This window comes from Sarcophilus harrisii, chromosome 4 (genome assembly GCF_902635505.1).
Source record: "Sarcophilus harrisii chromosome 4, mSarHar1.11, whole genome shotgun sequence".
NCBI classification, from domain to species: domain Eukaryota; kingdom Metazoa; phylum Chordata; class Mammalia; order Dasyuromorphia; family Dasyuridae; genus Sarcophilus; species Sarcophilus harrisii.
In genome coordinates this window covers 49,131,246-49,153,582 of record NC_045429.1, presented here as the reverse complement: position 1 = coordinate 49,153,582, position 22,337 = coordinate 49,131,246, and the positions used below count along the sequence as shown (strand labels likewise).

General features: G+C 34.4%; 1 protein-coding gene across 3 annotated transcripts in view; it reads right to left on the bottom strand.

Moving 5' to 3' along the window:
• ATF6 (activating transcription factor 6) overlaps positions 1 to 22,337 on the bottom strand; it is a 185,183-nt gene that overhangs the window by 144,221 nt on the left and 18,625 nt on the right. For all 3 annotated transcript variants that reach the window (XM_031936786.1, XM_031936788.1, XM_031936787.1), the window contains exons 5-7: positions 21,816 to 21,945; positions 20,832 to 21,035; positions 10,457 to 10,677 (exon numbers count right to left, since the gene is read on the bottom strand). In XM_031936786.1, coding sequence (XP_031792646.1) covers positions 10,457 to 10,677; positions 20,832 to 21,035; positions 21,816 to 21,945 — 555 coding nt within the window. The remainder of the gene's footprint in view (positions 1 to 10,456; positions 10,678 to 20,831; positions 21,036 to 21,815; positions 21,946 to 22,337) is intronic.

Genomic DNA, 22,337 nt, shown 5'->3' with positions numbered 1-22,337 from the left:
TATATAAGAAATTAAATAAAAAATATAAATAAAAAAGTCATTCCTTAATAAATAAGTGATCAAAGGATGTGAACAGGCAGGTTCAAGAGAACAAAATCAGCTATCAACTACCACATAGAAAAAGATTATGCAAATCATTAATAATAATAAAAATGCAATTAAAACTTTGTCTGCCTCATACCCATGAGACTCGCAAAGATGATTTAAAACAAAGAAAAAAAATGACAACCCTTCGAAGACACATGAGAGAACAGACATACTAATGGTATGGTGGAGCTGTGAACAGATCCAGCCATTCTGAAAAGCAATTTGGAATTACAAATAATAATTCACTAAACTACACATATCTTTTAGCCCAGCAATACCATTATCACGCACAAACTCCAAAGAAATCAAAAAGGAAAAGAATCCATAAGTACAAAAATATTTATAGCATCACTTTAACTCCATCAAAAAAAAAAAACTGAACTGGAAAGTAAAAGTATGCCCCATTAATTGGAACATGATTTCCAATGTGATATAAATATAATGGAATAGGACAGTGCCATAAGAAATAATCAAGGGGACGAATCCAAAGAAACTTGTAAAGTGAGCTTAACTAGGAAAATCATTTATGCATCGACTACAAAGCAACTTAGGTGATACAATGGAACAAGCACTAATCCTGGAATCTGAAAGATCTAATTTCAAATCTGGACTGAAGACATTTACTAGCTATGTAACTCTGAACAGTCTGTCTGCCTCAGTTTCTTCTACTGCAAGATGAAAAAAAATTTAATAATAACACCTACTTTCCCAGGGTTTCTGTGAGGATCAAAAGAGTAAATACTTGAAAAGCACTTAATCTAGCTTGCTAGTTTGCGGTCTTCCTTCCTTTCTTCCGTTTTATAACATGGCAAAGGAAAGCAATTTGAAAAACTTAACTCTGACCAATGAAATTATCAATCAAAGCTACAAAAGATTGATATTGAAACAGACTACCTCCACCTCCTAACAAGTGATGAATTAGAGGTATAGAATAAAACATATAGTTTTGATCAAGGTCAATTTGTGGCTTTATTTTGCTAATTATACTTCTTTTGTTAAAAATTAAGAGAAGATTGGGAGTGGCAAAGAATTCTTGAATACAGAGGGCTACTAAAAGGGATGCCCCCAAAATAGAGTAAAATAAATACCATGAAAGGATTTGAAACATATATAAAGAAATTCAGGGGAGAAACCAACAAGAAAGTCAGTTCTATAATTTTATGTAATATAATACTTTTATTATAGACTTTTAAAATGTGTAAGCTGTAGGCAACAAATAAGTTTTATATAAAATTCTTTATCTTGTCTTTGTATATGAAAATATTTATTGGAATTTGCCAAGTTCAGAATAACAAAAAATTCAAAATTATAGAAAAAAATTAATTTTGTGAAGTCAAAATATGCAATGTAAAAGAATAAATACAAATATTTTAATAATTATATTTTTTCTTCTTTCTAAAGGTTTTTCACAGGAAGGTCATAATATTATTAGCATGTAACTTATGATCTCTAGATTCTACAATGGGGCCTCCACAAACCCTTGTCAAATATGCTCTTATGATTCCAACATGCACCCTGAAAAAATATCTGATCTGAACCAAAGGACTATAAAGATAGTCACACAGGGATTTTTGCATTTTCCTCATTAAAAAATATAGTGCTAAAATGTCTTGTCATCATTTATGTTATTACTAGACAGGCTGCACAAAGACAAATCAGAAAAGACTTTGACATTACAAAGGACTCAGTAGTGAAGACAAATTATTAGTTAAAGATGTCTCAAATTCCATTCTTGGGTTTTCAAAAACTAAATACTCCAAGTTCTTTTTGTTTTCTGTTTTCCATCAACAAAATTTTATAACTTCTTTAAGTTGGAACGGATTCTTAGTATCTTTCTAGTTGGTTACTATTAAGAGCAATCAGATTCAAAGTGCATTTGTTTTTCTTTAAAGGCCCAGAAATTCACTCACTTTTAAATGTGTGACAAATACTGAAATCATAGGCTTAATTTTTAAAGCACATCATGCCAATAACATTACAAACTCCAGGAAACAATAACAACTTGGACTTACTACTCTGCTTCTCCTCCAAAGAACTTTAAGTGCTTAATCATTATCATTAGAATCCAGACCTCTTCACTGCCAATTCCATTCTCTACCTTAGTCTTTAGTTCAGAAAGTGGCAAGTCAACTTCTCTCTCACTGAAGTGAAATCTCAAGGACTGTTTTTATTTTTGTTTTTGCATCTTGAGCAACTGGCACACAAATGAATGTCTGCTAAACTGAACTGTATTTCTCCTTGATCAAAGATTGATTTTCTTGATCAAAGAAGATCCTGCCAAACTAGAATAGTCTGCCTTCCTTTTTTCTGTTTCTTAAAGTGGTGTCAAACTCAAATAGAAATGGGTCCCTGAGGTCTGCATATTGACTTAGAAAACCACAAATTAAAATTATCTATGTTATATTGTATTTTTATATATTTTATTAAACATTTCTCAATTACACTTTAGTCTGGTTTGGAATGGACTCTTGCAGCCCAATATTATCCTTCTGTCTTAAAATCTTTTAAAATTTATTTTAGACTTTTTCTATTTCACTCAAGAATATTCAGCTCTACTAGTTCACTATTCCCATTCCCATCCTAACTTGTCTTTTTATGCCAACTTTCCTAATATAATTCATAACTTTTATGTACTCCATAATCACAGTTTATAATTCATTTGTTTACATACAATTTCTAAGTTACCTCAACTCACCACAAGATTCAAAGCAGTTAATCCAAATGATATAACCTAGTACAGAGACATGGTGTATCATCATCATGCACCCTGTGCATGCTCATAAATTTTGATGGTGACAATCATGGTAACTGGAAATAACAATGAATGTACCATAAATTAAAATGTTATTTGTTTTTAACTAACAAAACTTATATGTCTGGGAAAATTCAATGACCAAAGAGAGAGATCAGAGAGAGATAAACATGCTTTCCAATGAAGTGTCCTTAGTAGTTCTAGCATTGCCACTTACAAAGATACTCGTGAGGAAAATTTTCATAGCAAGTGGAGAGCCTGTGCTTGCTTTTTCCATCAGGAACAGAGCCAATAACAAACTGTGCTCCCTTTAAAATATTATGTAAAGTTTCCAAAGAAGTTAGGGCTCAAAGAGAATGGTTTTACCAGCAATGGGCAACAAGAATGGGAATATAATTTGAACCAGGGAGATTGTTTCATAATAGAAACTATGGCATTTAATGCTGTTTCAGGATATGGAATGCCAAGAACTTTGTTCATGGCAGTAGCTAGGCTCTAGAGAATGAAAATAACCAGATGAAGGTATAAGAAAGAAATTATGTCAACATTCCAGTCACAAAAGACCAATGAGCTTTTTTGACAAGTTCCAAATCTTTCCCCCCAGTCTTATGATTTAAAAGCACTTCACAATAAACCAAAGAAAAACGTGTAGTCCTTTTATTTATTTTATTTTACACTTGCCTTCTTATGATGACTTTACTAACGTAATTCATAACTTTTTTGACAAGATCTAAATCCTTCCCCTCAAGCATATGATTTAAAAGCACTAGTGTAGTGTGCTTCAATATATTTTTTTCTTTTGCTGAAGCAATTGAGGTTAAGTGACTTGCCCAGGGTCAAACAGCTAGAAAGTGTCTGAGACCAGATTTGAACTCAGGTCCTCATGACTTCAGGGCTGATGCTCTATCCACTGCACCATTTAGCTGCTCCAACAATATTCAAAAGTAAAAGGGGAAAAAAGTTTAAATATAAGTCCAAATAAGACACTTTTTTTAACCTAATCCTATTTAAGTTAATACTATTTCTTCAATACCTCAAGGATTGACCCTAAAGTCACTAAAATTCTGTTAACAGAACCTAAGACTATGTTCACACTTTTAGGAAACATGTATTATAACAGGTGCCCCAAAGAGAAATTTAGAAAGAAGCAGATAGAAACAGACAGCGTTATCAAACTATATCTTGCACACAAAAAGTGAAGCAATGAGCATCATTAAGGACATATATGAACTGAAAGAAAAGTATGTCAACCATGTTGTAAAAGAGATGAAATGGCTAATCTAAGAATGCACAAAAAAATGAAAAGATCAAGAGAAGGAATCTAGAATATGGAATAGATTACTTTTGAAGGATTTTTGAAAAGACTCAGACAAGAATTATAACAGATAAAAAGTTAGAGATGAGCCATAATCTAGAACAGGAGTCCTCAAACTACGGCCAGTGGGCCAGATGCAGCAGCTGAGGACATTTATCCCCCTCACCCAGGGCTATGAAGTTTCTTTATTTAAAGGCCCACAAAACAAAGTTTTTGTTTTTACTATAGTCCAGCCCTCCAACAGTCTAAGGGACAGTGAACTGGCCCCCTATTTAAAAAGTTTGAGGACTCCTGATTTAGAGTAATAAACAGAATAAATTCAACAGCAAGGTCAAAGATCCCTCTAATATGCCACTGACTCAACTTTTTCAAAATTGATTTCCTAAATATGTGTGTGTGTGTGTGTGTGTACAAACGCACACACATACACATACACACATATAATAACAATTGAAAACACTAATTATTATTGTTAGAAAGCTCTACAGAAGAAAAAACAATTTTACACATTTCAAAATGTACTAAAACCACATTTCTAAGAAAGGAATAGTACCTTAAAATCCTCTTTCTTAAATGATAATCTTTCCAGGTAATAATTCAGTTTGCTACCAACAATCAAGTATTTCCCATCAATCCTTTCACAGAAATAAGCATTGTGCTTATGTGGAAATAATTCCCAAAACAATTATGGCTGACTCCATACTATTCCCTACATAGCATTCTATTCAGATCCCACCCTGAGTCACTGGGATTCCAAATGATTGATTAGGTCTTACCATAGAGAGCCATGACCTAGATCCACTACAATACTCCCCAGTTATCTTCATGTTGTGCTGCTTCTTTAACACCCCTACTCTCCATTTGTAACTCTGGAAATATTAAACAAATTAATACTACTGTTCCTGGAAAGGATATTCCATTCAATTGTCCTACAGTTCCAATGACCACACCTGTGACTTCCTTGATTAACATACCCATCCCTGACTACCACTGACACACATGTGCTGTTTTCCTCTAGAATTTAAGGGCATTCATAGAAGAAACAAACAATTTCGATTACATAAAATGAAAATGTTTTTGCACAAATAAAACCAATGCAGTTGAATTAGAAGAGAAGCAAGAAACTGGATTGATATCTTTGCAACATATTCTATGATAAAAAACTCATTTCTAAAATATATAAGGAACTAACTCCAGTTAATAAGAATAAGAGGAATTTCCCAAATAATGAGTAATTCTCCAAATAACAAATGGTCAAAGGAAACGGGAATTTTTGGAGGAAAAAAATCAAGGTATCAATAACCAGATTAAAAAATGCTCTAAATTACTAATAATCAGAGAAATGCGAATTAAAACAACTATAAAGTACCACCTCAAATCCATCAAATTGGCAAAGTAGACAAATAAGAAAATAAAAAAGGCTGGAGGGATTGTGGGAAAACAGGTACTTTAAAATACTCTTGGTAGAACTGTAAACTGACACAACCACTTTGAAAAGCAATTTGGCCCAGCAAAACCATTACTAAGTCTACATGCAAAAAGATCAAGAAAAGATGAGAAAAAAAATCCATCCATACAAAAATAATTAGAACAGCTCTTTTTTGTGATGGCAAAGAATTAGAAACTGAGAAAATGAGGAATGGTAGAACAAATTATGATTTATGACAGTTTCAGAGCAACCTGCGAAAATTTGCATAAACTGATACAAGATAAAATGATCAGAACCAAGAAAACAGTTTATAAATAGCAATATTGTAAAGACAAAGACCAACGAAAGACTTAAAAACTCTAATTGATACAAAGTTCAACCACAATTCCAGAGGACTCATGATGAAGTATGCTACCTTCCTTAAAATAAAGAGATAATGGACGCGGAATGCAAATTAAGGCATACTTTTTTTTTTAATGGACAATATAGGAATTTGTTTTACTTGACTATATATATCTGTAACAGGTTTGTTGTTCTTTTTTGTTTTTTTGGTTTTTTTTTGCTTTCTTAGTGGGGAAGGGGAAGGAAGAATGCAAATCTGAAAATAAAATATAAATGATTTTTTTTAAAGAAATTTAAGCTCATTGTGGGCAGTAACTACCTAATTTTTTTTATATTTGGATCTATAGCACAATTTACATACCAAGTGTTTAACATTTGTTTCATACATTTTTTCAGTTACTCCTTCATGCCTTTGCTCTCATGTTTGACATGCCTAGACTTCTGACACTCTTCACCTCATTCCAAATGCATTTCCCTTAAGGTCTCTGGTCAGCCAGTCTCTGTTTAAAGAATTCAATTCCCACATTCCCACTGAATCTCAGCCAACCACTAGTCCTCAATCACTTCTCCCTCCTCTAAAATCCCAAAACACTTACTCCACTTACTATTAAAAACAAACATTTAATAATATACTGCTTTCTATCATTTGTCAACATTCTTTATATCCTATTTTCTGATGTATTTAAATGTTGTATTACCCCCCAACAAAATGTAAGCAGAAGAGTAGACTTTTTTTTTTGTTTTGTTTTTCTCTTTAAGCCCCAGAACCTATAACATATAATGTTTAATAAATACTTGATGAATTAAATTCATGTCAGTCTGGTCTTCCTAACTAGATAAGCACATGCAGCATTCCTCCCATAATTTTTATCAATGGACAAGTATTTATTATATGAAGAGATATATGAGGACAAGTATTATGTCCTCAGCTTCTCATCTGCTCATTTATTACATGTTAAATTTTGCTGGTTGAATTTTACTGGCTCTCCTTGAAGCAGAAGTTTTCTGTCTTGAATTGGCCTTGTATGCCCACTAATTATTGAGGCCAGCAGTACTTAATACTATTAAGAAATAGAACAGGGTATGACACATACTTATTCTATAAAATTCAAAGTGTTACATGAGAGTGAGCTATTAATTTCAATATTTAAAAGATATATTAAAAGTCACTTGACAAACACAGATCACAATCTTCCTGAAGCTTACTAAACAGTCTCCAGAGCTATCTCCTCACTAGAATTTACGTATATTACCCAGACTAGAAATCAAGCCCCAGAGAATTTAATCCCTTCATTTTCAGAATTCCCACCCTAGGGCCTTCAATTGTTTAGAATTGAACTACACTACATTTAGGCTCAGTTTCCACTATACTTCAACACTGGACATCTCCCCACTAGCTGTGCTCTCTCTATTATTCCCATCAATTTTCTGCCACCATTATATCTTTTCCCAATTCTGGAACAATAACAGAATCAAATGAAAGTGATCACTGAATATGTTAATATACCTTCCTGTCTCTATCTGTCATTCTAGTAAATTTTCAAATTAAAATATCCACCCCCAGTAAGTGTTGTCTTCTATTAGAAATTAAATTCTCTGGGGAAGAAAGTACCTTTACTTTTATATTTGTATCCTAAACATTTAGTACAGCATTTGGCACTACATGATTAAACTTGATAAATGGTTTTTCATTCATTTATTTATTCTTTATGTCTGTGGCTCTCCAAAAATTATCACTTAGCAGCCAAAGTTCTCTAAATATAAGCTTCTCTTCGGATGATAAACCCAATCCCTCAATACTGGGCTTTACTGAGTTGAGGGACCATGGCAGGTCCCTCAAAAAACAAAATAAGGTGTTAGGACAAGATTTGAATAAAGAACCTTGCATCTAATGCCTTTTGTGTCAAAATGAATTATTAATCCCTGTCTTGTGTCACAAAATTTGTATATTCATGCAGATGTTCTTAAAGAGAGGGGTTTAACCATTTAGAGCAAATAATTTAGGTTAGCACAAGTAAATCTGACAAATTTAGCTTACCTTACCATGGACACAAAACATTCTACTTATTGTTTGGTAGTTTGCCATTTAGTATACTCAGAAATCAGTTTATATTTAATAAACTGATTTTAATAAGTGAAAGCTTTGGTTCCTCATGAAATCTAATCCTAACCAAAGAGAGTAAATATAAATGAAAAAAACTAACAGCAACTAATGTAGATATAACCACATTATTGTTGTTTGGTCATTTTCAATCACATCTGATTCTTCATGACTCCATTTGAGGTTTTCTTGGCAAAGATACTAGAGTGGTTTGCTATTTCCTTTTCCAACTCATTTTATAGATGAGAAAACTGAGCAAGTTACAAATGAGAAAACACAGCTAGTAAGTGCCTGGGGCCAGATTTGAGCTGAGGATGATAAATTCCTGATTGCAGGACTGGCAATCTATCTTCTGCATCACCTATCTGCCCAATTTAAGCAAATATACATTCATAACCAATTATTTCTGCATCAAGTTATAAAGGGAGTTACTAACAGATATACTTAATAATCAAGTTTCCTAGAGAATGAGTAATGATGAGAAACCATTAAAAAACAGAACCTCTATAAGTCACATGTGGTAAATTCTGTATTATTCAACATGGCTAGGCAATAGAGTAATCTGGTTATTTACAATTTTCAAAGAATTAAAAGACAATAAATATACTTGACACTAAAAACATATTGAACATAATTAAATCTTTCTTTGATAAAAATCTCCCATTTGCAAATAATAGTTATCAGCTTTGGAATGGCATTGTCATAAAAGTATAGAAAATATAAATGGTCAGTGTCATAATCTATTATATAAATTGTTAAATTTATATAACCCTAGGCTTGCAAGAAATTCTATGTATAAAAAAGCTAGGAGGACACAATGCACACAAGCTTGAACAAGGAATCATGAAGACCTTAGTTTAAATCCAGCCTCAGGTACGTACTGTATGACCCTGAAGATATTAATTATTTGCCTTGGTTTTCCCATTTGTGAAATGGGAATAATAACAGCATTTAGAGTTGTAACAATAAAATGAAATAATATTTTTAAGTACTTTGTAAAACTTAAAGCATTGTACAAATGCTGTTATTCAGATTATTATCCTGCTAATTGATTTTCCTCATTTTCATTGCAGTAAAAGCAATCTTTCTATTCTGAAAAGGACACAAGGGAAGATGACAGATGTTTCATTATAAAACTTGGATGATCTCTTTTTAGAGAAAACTATGTCTGCTTTTGGGCTTTTCGAACATCTTCATGAGATAACATGAGCACTTAAAATTAGAAGGAACCTCACAGTACATCCAGTTTAATCAATTCATTTTATAGATGAAGAAAATTAAAGCCAAAAGTTACACTTGTAGTAATCAGCAGAGCCAAGATTCCAATTCAAGTTGTCAAATCCAACTGCAGTACGCTCTTTCCCCTATGCTCCACTCCATTAGCAGACTCTGTTGTACTTTTATAACTAGACACACATGGATTGAATAGGGTTTGGCTTAATAGTGTCCCAATTAGCAGAAAACAAATAACAGTCAGCTATATTATTAAATCTACCTTGTGGAAATTAAAATGTGCTTCGTAATATTTAGATAATAATAACATATTAAGAATTTTTTAATTCTATTTTCTTTTAAAGAAATGCACTGAATTTGCTTTGGCAAAACAAATTTTAGAATGTCTAGACTGGCATATTCCTTCTCTACTGCTTCCATCAAGCTTATTAGCCAATGAAAGTTAATTACTATTTAATATAGAAGGAGTGTTTCCACTTTTTAAATATATTCTTCACTGAACAAAAAATACTAGATAACTGACCACGTGCTATAACAGGGAGAGAAAGAGACAATACTCAAAAGCAATCTGGAGATTTCGACATTATTAAACAGTTCTCTCTCTACCACTTTCCCCAAAACAACTAAGAAACAGGTTGCCCTGCAGAGAACATTACAAAATACCAAATAATTATAATTGATCACCTAATTGATATAAGGAATAAGTTGTCATTAATCCGAAAGCAAGAAGACTCCAGAAGACCAAAAAGAATGCTAAATATAAATACTGCTTTAAAAAAAACCCCTAAAAATACAGACCCTTATCTGAGGACTACCCATTTCAAATTAGTGAAATTTGAAAGTCTTTAAAAGAGATTATTCTGGTGAAAGGGTGAGGAGCACACAGTTTACAAATTCATTTTTTATCAAATCATTCCAGACTTCCTATAATCTTTTTTTACCTGGATTCTAACCTAAAAGTTTTGTTTTAGGGCCTTTATCAAAAGTTCTTTCCACTAAGGATTGCGATTATCATTTTAGTATAATCTTTCATTGGATTAGATCCCTAAATTTACTGTCAAAAAAAAAAAAAAACAATCATTTTAGCTAGTATAGATTAACAGTAAATATAAATTACTTTGATTTTGTTTTTTGGAGGATACCAAAAAATAAGGTAAAAAATATCTGATGGCAAAGCACTTGAAAGTTGAAACTCACATCTGAGCCGACACCTCTTGTGGTAGTCTGCAGGATCGGTTTAGTCACAGATAGTTTGCCTGTGACTGGGTTATTCCCCACAGGAGTTGGTAACACATTAACCACATGATTAGGTAGCTGAGTGGTTCCCCTAGTGACAGCAATGACTGGCTGAGCAGAAGGCAGAATTCCAGGTGCCTGTAGCTGGACCATAGTCGGTTGAGAGAGCACAACAGGCTGACCTACATTGGGGAAAAAAAATTAGAGGTTATATATATATATACCATGGAAGAAGTAGTATTTCAGCATTTAGTGTATACCAATTTACAACAAATTACCAATTTTATTTGGGAGGCTGGAAGTTTGAATAAAATCCAATTTTCCCTTTTGAAATTAGTTATCATTAAAAGTGTAACTATAGAAATGCAATGCTTCCAAATTTGTGTTCTTTCTCAGACCACAAATATTATTTTCTTTCTATTTCACTTAGATACTTATAATATTACCCTCTGAACTACAGTTATTTATCTATGCATCCTCCTACCATCATGCCTCCATGAAGAGGCCATGGCTTTATCTACCTAAGTCTCCTCAAGGATTTTGTACCAAGTTTTACAGATTGTAAGTATTATAAATGTTTGCTGAATTAATATGAATACCTTCTCAACTTTACAAAGAGATCAAATTTGTTCATCTAAACCTGTCACAATTACTCTGATTATAATTACTCCTTTAAATTTGTTACAAATTAAAAGTGCCCTAGATATACTGTAATTATAAATATCAAGTTTCTTCTGCTGAATGCAGAAAACTAATAATTTTAAATCAATGACACCTGCACATATAGAGATTATTTAACCAGGGAACTACCTTAACTAATAAAAAGCAGCAAATTTCAAAAACTAACAATCACATGAAATGGATCCTCAGGTGAAGCAAAAGAAAAATAAAACAAAAACATGTGTACAGAGTTTTAACAGTGTGCAAATAAGACCTAATAGTAATTATAGTTGATTGAACACCAAACTGTTCCCTAGTCTTCATATTTATTAACACTATAAAATGATACTGCATTTGAACGCAGTGTGTACCATAAGTCTAAAGAAGATTAATATAAAACACAGCAGTGGTATTACCAACTTGTATTAAAATTTTTACTTGCCTACTGGGTGATTTCTTTTAAATATGGCCCACTTTATAGGAAATTGGATTCTAGGGCTAATTTCCATAGCTGATTTAAAATCCATATGGTGAAATAAGGTTCTCAGATTAACAGCTAACTTTAAAAAAAAATCATTTCTAATTCTTTTTTCTTAAAGATATCAGTCAATGGTATTTTGAACAATACAACATGAACCACATATACTTCAGCATGCCATTTCATAAGAATCAGAGAATACTAGAGATTAAGACAATTCTCCAAAACACCTGTTTGATAGGAATAGCTGTCATCTCTAAAAAAAGAAATCAGAAAGGGGTTTCACCCAAAAACTGGAAAAGAATTCAATCCCAAGGTACAAGTTTTGCAAAAACTCAAGAAGGTTTCAAATGGCTTATAAAGGTAGATTAATGATTTGCATTAATGATACAATTATTACCTATGTTCCTAGAATTACCCAAGATAAATTAGGTAGAAGGAATATCGAAACACCCTTTTATGGCATTTTAATTCCTACAACTTAAAAGGGTAAATGATCTGTAAAGACATTCATCTTGTCATTTTTCCTCTCATGATTTAATATTACTTTACCAAATCAAAAAGAGAAAAATGACTCATAAGCAAATGTAAAAAGATATTTAGTGGACTAAAGATACAAATAAAAAAGTAATTAGAAAATTTAAAAAGCAGCAAAACAAATAGTATGTGACCAAGTACTGGGTTTTTAACTTCCAAAAAATTCCTGTGCCTGAATTCCATGTGAAGATATAATAGATCATAATATAAAAACCAAGTCAAAACTCTGAAAGAGTATCATTAAGCATTCCATAAAATCTGAGGTTAAGTTATAATTAAAAGGATTTGAAAGATTCAGTAGCATTCAGTAGGTATTGGATAGTGTTCTCCAAAAGAATATTTGATATACCAAGAAGAACAGAAAAGAAAAAACTATGCAAAGGAAGGAGAGCATTATTGGTTCCAGTTTTAGCAATAACACATAAGTACAGTAGGATGTGAAATTAAGAAGCAAGTAGTTTTGGAATAGATCTCAAGATTCATCCTGGAACAAATTTATGGCAGTACTCCGGTAATGGACCAAAATTCTGTACTTGAAATAAGAATTCTTATAAGGTGTTAATTCACTGGAATTGATAAGACAATGGTTATCTAGTTTAGCATGGTGATTAATAGTTCTCTAGTTCAGTATGACTGATTTAATCTTACAACACATAATGGTTCCCTAATGATATAATGATTGGTTTATATTCAGTATACTGTAAATGATCTAATTATAATAGAGCATATAAACTGGGACAAACTCCAGAGGACTGGAGGCGAGAGCTCAATTACTCAGAGCTAAGGAGAGACATTCATTCCATCTCCCACCTTTGTGGTGCCTGGCCTCTCTTCTTTCATTTCTCCACTGAGACCAAGGCAATTACATTGGAGCTGCTTGCACTGGACACTTCCACTGGATTAACACCTTGTAAGAATCCTTGTTTCCTAGTATGGAGTTCTGGCCCATTACATGCTACCTATATCCATTGCAATATGGATAAAGCTATACTACATGGGAATGTTAAGACATATTTTGGGAGCCAAAAGTGACTTGACATTATATGAATCTCCCTCCTCCATCTACCGAGCCTCTTAATTCCACAATATTCATCTATATCCTAATCAACTAGCAATCTGAATCGAGGAATTCTCAGCATATGTGCTCTGGGTATCTCTTCATATCCAAAAGAAAATGGACTTAATGTTGCCTATTTTTGTTTTCAAAGGAAGAAATCAAAGCCATCAATATAATAATACGAAAAAATATTCCAAATAGCAGAGAAGTAAAAATTAAAACAATTCTAAGTGTCTAACTCATATCCATCAGACTAGCAAAATGAATAAAAGTAAAAAATGAAAAATGTAGGAAGGACTGAAGACATGCATATCAATGCACTATTAATGATGTTGTAAATTAGTCCAACTATTCTAGAAAGCAAAAAGAACACCCCCAAAATAACTAAACAGTGCATACTCTTTGATCGAGTACTATAACTATTACTCCAAAGAGATCAAAGAAGAAAATGTCCAATTGTACAAAAATATTTATAAGCAATTCTTTTTTGTGATGGAAACAGAACTGAGAACAAAGTAGATACTCATTCACTAGAGAATGGTTTAAAAAAAATTAAGAAATTTGGAAAGACTTGTATGAACTGATACAGAGTGGAGTGAATAAAGTCAGTTAACAATTTATACAACTGCAACAACATCTTAAAAAAAAAAAACTTTAAAAGACTTCATAACTGTGGTGTTCTCTTCTTTTGTATAATATAATCGTTTTCTCTGGGAGCAGGTTTCTTGGGGAGGTTCTCTGGAGGCAGCCTTAGTTTCAGTTCAGAGTAATAATCGCCTCAAATGCAGCCAGGGATTAAAGTACAATCCTTTATTGCCTCTTCAAAATAGCCCAGTTAGTTTTCTTAGAGGCCTATCTCCTTCCTTGGTTCCAAGACTTCTTGCAGCTTGTCTTTTAGCTCTTCCAGCTTCTGCCTCTAGCTCAACTCTGACTCCTGGCTCTGAATCTCCCGACTGAATTCTGGCTCTCAATCTCTTCAACTGAACTCTTCACTGACTTGTGGCTCTCAATATCTCCAACTGACCCTCACTGAGACTGAGAGCTTCCTATATATGATCTCTTAAAGGTGTGAATCCAAAGTTTGACTCCTCCTCTGAGAGAGTGGGATTGTGGGAGGTGTAAACTTGGATATCTCCCGACTTGTGAACTCCAATGTGTGAGCCAATGTGTGAACTCTCAAAGGTGTGAGTTCTAATGTGTGAACCAATTACATAAGCATTGTTTCTATCAATTCCATTGAGTTAACACTAGGATTCTAACACATAACTATAATCAACTCAATTCCAGAAAACAAGTAATTAATCATGCTACCCAACTCTTGACAGAAGTATTGGCCTCAGTGTGCAGAAGATGCATTTTTAGATATAACAAGATGACTTGATGTGCTTGAATTTGTTAAGCCTAATTCCCACAATGGTTTTTCTTTCTTTCTTTTTTTTTCAACAGAGAGGGAGTAGTAAAAAGGAAGAGAAAATAAATTTTTGCTAACTGGCAAAATAAAAGTTATTTTTAAAAAGATAAAAGAATCAAACTTTCAAAAATACTGCCTGTTTCAATTTGTATACATCATAAAAGTAAAACATCATGGGATATCTAAGTGACTTGCCAGACACCTAGGACCACAAATTTGCAAATCAAATGAACTTGTGATCTTCAGGCATCAGACAAAACTGGCCACTGAACTCGTATTATTCACACCAAAGAATCTGTACTCAGGTGAAAACAGAATTTCCACCTGGAAATCAAAATATCCTAACTAGTCTCCCAGACAACTACCCTCTCAAAAAAATATCTCTGGGTCCACTGATACATCATAATTTTGAAGGGCACGTCAGCAACATTCCTAGGATCACGGAAAAGTCACAACCTCTCAGGGGCTCTCATCTTCTTGAAAATAAGAGAGCTGGAATAGGTGATTTATCTTAAAGGTAACTTTCACATCTAAGCCTGTGATCAAAGTTTAGAAGATAAGATTGATCTTTTAAATTTTACTCAAACCAAGAAAAAATAATATTAACCAGCACCCAAAGATGAAATAGAACTATCTTAAGAACAAAAGGGTTAAGACATAGCCCCTATCCCTAAATTTGGCAATGAGAGGATCCAAATCAGTTCCAATTGATCAGTGATGAACAGAACCAGCTACATCCAGTAAAATAACACTGGGAAATGAGTGTGGACCACAACATAGCATTTGCACTCTTTCTGTAGTTTGCTTGCATTTTTGTTTTTCTTCCCAGGTTATTTTTACCTTCTTTCAAAATCCAATTTTTCTTGTAGAACAAGATAACTGAATAAATATATATACATATATTGTATTTAACATACACTTTAACATGCTTAACATGTACAGGAGTGCCCACCATCTAGGGGAAGGGATGGACACAAGGAAGGGAAAAGTTGGAACAGAAGTTTTTGCAAGGGTCAATGTCGAAAAATTGCCCATGCATGTTTGTCAATAAAAAGCTATAATAATAATAATGATTTTTAAAAAAGACATAGCCCCTATCCTTAAGAGCTAACAACTTATCAAAACTGGAAGACAAAGATAAACATGAATTGTTCATTAACAATAAATCAATAAATGATAAGATCCATATGAACTGAACAAGAAAGGCCACTCCAAAAAGTTCAGAGGAAAGAGAAATTTCTTGAATTCGGAAGGTCAGGAAAAAGTTTTTTGTAGGACATGGGACTGGAAGTAACCCTTGCATATGTGTGAGATTTGGATAAAAAAGGATATTTTAAAGCAAGAGAATGAGTCATAAAGGATAGGTAGGATTTCAAAATGCAGCAAAGGAGGTAAGAGAGCATTCCAGAAATAGGGAACATTATAAGCAAAGGCATAAAGCCAATTAAAACAAAATTTACTTGTGTGAAGATTTCCTATATATGGAGAGATCTTCCAGATGCTCCCATATAAAGACACTGCACTGACTGCATCAAGAAATTAATGATTTTTCAAGAGAATGATCTAATAATTAGGGTATAATGTGATACTGAGGAAAGAGTACAGTATGTACAATAAAAATTCAGGAAAACTAGAAGTTTCAAATCCTGATTCTGCCATTTAATACCTTCAATTTTATACTGAGTAGTTATAGAAAAAGAGATTGATGAATACATGCAATTCCTCAACTTTTTTTGAGACTCCAAATATGCCCAAAAGTTTCCTATATCTCTTTGGCCCTTTGTAACCACCCTCCTTGAAAAGGCCTACCCAACGGATGCCTTCACTTTTTCTCCTCTCACTTTTCTTAACCCCTTATAGCTTGTACAATTTCTGACCTCATAATTCCACTGAAACTGCTCTCTCCAAAGATCCTAACGATGCCTCAGGTGCCAGATACAATGCACTGCCTTTTCCTATATCCTGAATCTCCTTGACCTCTCTGCACCTTTTGGCACTATTGATTGCTTTTTCCTTTTTTGATACTATCTTCTAAGTTTTCAGAATACCACTCTCGTGGTTCTTCTCCTGCCTGACTCCTCTTTCTGTCTCCTTTGCTGGATCTTTCTCTAGATGACCCTCAATCTGTGTCCTTCAGGGCCTGTCATGAACCCTCTTCTTTTCTTTCTCTTTACTACTTTTCTTGGCGAATTTATGGGCTCCAATGGATTTAGTTACAATCAATGCTAATGATTCTCAAATCCACTAATCTACCCTGATCTCTATGCTGATCTCCAGTCTCACATTTCCAATTTTCAGACATCTCAAATTGGAGATCCACCAAACAGCTTAACCTCAATCTATCCCAAAGAAAATCCCAAAAAAATCCTTCTTTCTAAACTATCCCAGCACTACCACCTTTTCCATTTCTACAGATCATCCGAATACTAAAGAATCCTTCCATCCTTTTAATTCCATTCTCCTCCTCCCCCCCAAAGGCAATCTGCCAAGGCTTGTCATTTTCACCTTGACAACATCTCTTGAATATACCTCTTTCCTCCTCTGGAGACAACATCAACCATTCTAATATAGACCCTCATCACCTCACACTTGATTACTGCAATAACCTGCTGGTGGATCTACCTGCCTCCAAAGTCTCTCCACTCCAATCTATCCTCCATTCCCCCTTCCAAAATGACTTTTCTAAAGCACAGGCCAAACTATGTCATCCCCCTACTTAATTAACTCCAGTAACTTCCTATCACCTCCAGGATCAAAAACAAAATGCTCTGTTTAGCATATATTCCTCAACGTAGGAGCACTGAACTCCTGACTATTCCACAAAGATACTCCATCTCTCAGAATTGAATATTCTCTCTGGCTATGCCCCATATTTGGAATGATTTTGCTCTTATATTCCAACTATTGACCTCCCAAGCTTCCTTTAAGTCCCAAATAAAATTTCATCTCATGTTGGAAACCTTCTCCAATTCCTTTTAATTCTAGTGTCTTCTCTCTGTTAATTATTTCCTATTTATCCTGTATATAGCTTGCTTTGCATATATTTGTGGGAATGTTGTCTTCCCCATAGCTAAAAAAGGTTCTGCATATAGTCCCAATTACATAGGATGTCTCTGACTATTGTCTGAACATCAGTCTAGCTAAGAGGAATTCATGAAATCATCTACTAGGAAAAGTTCTTAACCTTTTTTGCATGATGGACCCTTTTAGCATCCTGGTAAGCCTACTCATACCTTCTTCCCAGAATAACTTTTTAAAATTCATAATTGAAAGAAATGCTAAATTTCAAGTAAGACCTTAGTGAAAGGGGCAATTAGGTGACACAGTGGATAGAGTACTAGCCCTGAAATCAGGCGGACCTGAGTTCAAATCTGGTCTCAGACATTTAACACTTCCTGGCTGTGTGACCCTGGCAAATCACTTAATCCCAATTGTCTCAGCAAAAAAACAAAACAAAACAAAACCTTAACGAAAATGAAGATACAACTTTTTCATCATCTGAATTCCATAAAGGGGCCTATCCTTGAAATAAATACACAAATCCTGAGTATCCTTGGACTCTAGGTTAAAAAACCTTGGCACTAAAGTATAGAAGATTTTCTCCTGTACCAATGCCAGGCATCAGTACAGGGATAAAACTAAAAGTATTAATTTTATTAGATAAGCCAAGTCATAACACTGTCCTATTATATCTTAAATAAATCCAACAAAGCTAAATCCAAAAAAGGAGTGGTAAATTGATTTGCAGAAACTTGCTTAAATATCTAACTTACTCTCATATGACATCTTAAAATCTACAAAATGATTTCCTCCCAACAATACCGTCAGATTGACAACATAAGTGCTATTATCTGCATTTCACAGATGAGGAAGGAGAGACTCCAAGATGTAATGGACTTAGGGTCACACATTCTCAGATTTGAGCTGGAAGAGACTGCAGACCTTATATTCAAACTCTTTATTCTGCAGAGGAGGAAGCTGAAGAGCAAAGAATGGAAGGGAATTGCCCAGAGCCCCACAGAGAGGGAAAGAGGACTCACAGCACTTTCCCTGGCGACCCCAAGGTCTTCCACTGCAGAGCCACCTGACACTAATGAAAGCCAATGACGAGCAATAGGCTTTACTGCGCTCTCCTGGCAATGCTTTTTCTAGCTACATGGGAACCCACAAGGTTTTTGATATTTTTCTCAAAAACCTAATTCATGTGTAGATGGGGTTACTTTGAGTATCTCAGGCCATCTGCTGGACAATATAGGCAATACACATACATTTCACTGAGATTTGAGCACACTTCCACCTACCAGTGGGGAAGCCAAAAATCTTAATTTTACAATTATAGAAACTGGGATCCAAAAAGCTTAAAAGAAATCTTCATCAGGACCTTGGCAGAGAAAAATCCCAAACTGCAATGGCCAAGTTCATTCCCAGGCTCAGAGAAGCCCATCTGGATCTAAAGCCAGAAGGTCTGTCAAGGCACCAAATGCAACCCTTCAGTGAGGCAGCTCAGCAAATTGTGCCAGGACATGGACAGAAGGGGCATCCCCACAACTCCAAGCTTTCTGCTCTTCTCACTGGGCTCCCCTGCCTTTCAGATTAGGAAAAATCAATCTACCACCACAATATGCACACACACACACATGCATGTACAAGCATACACACCTCTACAATGCACACACACACCAACCCATGCACACGCCCTGACTACATGCATCCCTGTTCTACACATGCACACACAGGCACACGCACATGTGCCCAATGTGTGGGCAGATATACACCTTTTAAAGGCATACCTGAGAGATTACATTTTCAAGGGACTGGAGACTCAAGAGAGCCAAGCAGCAAGATGCAGGTGAAGCCCCCAGGATCGCGCCTCTCCCGTTGTTGGGCCCTTAACCAGCCCAGACTCACTTTACAGAGGAGGAAACTGAGGTTAAGAAAGGACCAGGCCTTTCCCCATTCACCCAGCCAACAAATGCCCAAGGCAGAACTGCACAGGACTCTCTATTCACCAGTGTCCCTGGAGGTCAGGCTTTGGAATTGGGCCATCCGAATTCCACCTCTGGCCCTGAAGAGCTACGTGATCACAAACCAACCATTTCCTCTCTCAGGTTCACTTTCTACATCATCTGTCCAGTGGAGATTCATTATTCCTTCAGCAAGCAGTTATTAAGCACCAACTCTGTGCCAAACACTAGTTATAAAAACCAAAACAAGACAGCCTCTGCCCTTACAGTCTATTAGGGAAGGAGGGCAGTGTAATGCTTATATCACAGGGATGTTAAGAGGATTAAATGAGACTTAAAGAGCTTTGCAAACTTTTTAGTACCATATAGATTGCATTTATTCTTATTGTTGCTGCTGCAGTTGTTTTGGCCAAGAAAGTTTCCCGGGGTTTATTTTCATTTCCAATCAGTTTGATAGAACTTATTGGTCATATGCCTTCCACTAAGTCTTACTCTCATGACTGACCCTGGCCACTGGCTTTCACTGATACTGGAATCCTGAAGGCTACACTTACAAATCTGGGGATCTAGCAGATTTTAACAAGCAGGAAACACTTCAAGTATGGGCTTACCTATAGACTATGTCTTCTGTCTACAAAAGCTTAAAGAAGCTCCTTGGCAAAAGGCTAACCACTAGATGACTCCTCTTTTTTTTTTCCCCAAACAAATAAAATCATGAAAATATCTACTAAAGTGCTATGGAATTGAGATTTACATTGGTAGAGGTTACCCGCACTAAGAAAACAGATCTTTGAAGTAAATTTTCAAAAGCTCCAGAATCATGTTTCTCCATAGTTACAACTTCTAAATGAAACAACCATATAAAGAATTAGGAAACTCTGATTTCTGTCCAACACTAAAAACAAGACATCAAGGAACATATTCCCAATTTACCTCTTTCACCAGTATCTGACATCTTATAAAGATGTGTAGGAAAGAAACATTTATTGTCTGATAGCTACAGGGATATCATTAAAAATCATTTTTGTTATTATAGGTATCATAATTATTTACTCTATCCCTAAATAGTCATGTGTAAACTGCAAAATGCTAAATATAAAGAAAATTTTGTTTTTGTATTTAGTTACCAAAGTCTCCTCATATAACAAAGCTCTGTCCTTTAAGACCACATCAATGCTCTGCTTCTTGTCTTCCAAACATACACAGTCATAAATATTTCAATCTTGTACCTTTAGCAGGTGCAGGTTGAATGTGAATAACAGGTTGCTGCTTTGTCAAGGGTAGAAGTGTTGGGAGTGTCTGAATGATGATTGCTTTGGTTGGAATACTCGAGTTGGCTTGACTCTTGGGTACTGCTGGCAGAAGTAATGGCTTGGGCTGAATTGAAGGCTTAGAAATGACGTGACTTTGTTTTTTTGGAGTTAGTCCATTTACTAGAGGAAAAAAACAAACAAACCACAAATGAATCTGAGAAGATCAATTAAAGTTGTACAAATAAATATTAACATATTTATTTTCTATATATATATATACTCAAATATACTCTAAATATTATACTCAAATACTTAAGTAGATCTATGATCTAATTAACCAGGAATTCCCTCCAATGATGCAGATCATAACTTATCCATACCTGTCCATACTATTTGAAGCTCATTCTCATTCTCCCAGGTGTTCTAAACAGGAGATCGACCTTTCCTTACTTTCGCCTGATGTCTTGAAGGTATCAGTGGATCACTCTCACTGTCCACCTGCCATTCCTCACTGTCACCATGTGACTAGCCGACTGTTTCCTCCTCTTATACAATTCCTAGATAATGCCTTTTATACCTTTTCTTCTATATATTATTTTGGTTAAATATTGGTCATAAAATAGGTACATTAAATTACAATATAGATATCACTACTTAAGAAAAAAAAAAAGGCTACTTTTAAGGATTATTACATCTATTTGATGAAGTTATTAACTAGAAACACCAAGATATTACAAAGGAAAACAAAGAAACAAAAAAGACTCCTTCCTTCTCTAATAAGTGAATCAGCATGGACAAATATTACATCTCCATGTAATTTATGGAGATTTATCTCCATTTATGAAACAGACAATAAAAGCAAGAAAGCTTATTCATAGTAACTCATTCTAGAACTCCCCTGGAGAAAGTGAACATAAATCTATGTGATGGTAGAATAATTAATTAAAAGAAAAGAAATACCAGTCCTGTTTGTGCCACCAATGATGGGCTTGTCTTCCTTTAGTAACTCCGATGAGGAAGGACTGTTAGAGGTTTCACTGTACAAAGAGAGGGGAGACAGCTGGGAGCTAGATGATAAATCCAACTCTTCCTGTAGCAAAATGAAGTTAAAAAACAAATGTGATTTTATTTTGCTTCTTTTTTTTTCTTGTGCAGACGATAATTGTTTAAATTGGTATGCAAATATTGGATTTAACATATATTTCTACCATGTTTAACATATTTTGAACTAGTTGCCATCTAGGGAAGGGCCTGGGGGGAGAAAAGGGAGAAAATTAGACACAGGGCTTTGCAAGGGCTGATGTTGAAGAATTGTCCACACATGTGTTTTAAGAAATAAAAAGCTTTAATTTAAAAAAATGCAAAAAGTTGTAATTTTCTTTTATTAATTAAGTCCAAAAAAGCATTTTATGAGACTTGTAGGTCTAATATTATACTAGATATTGAATTATATGTGTGATAGCACATACTAAGTGCTAAATC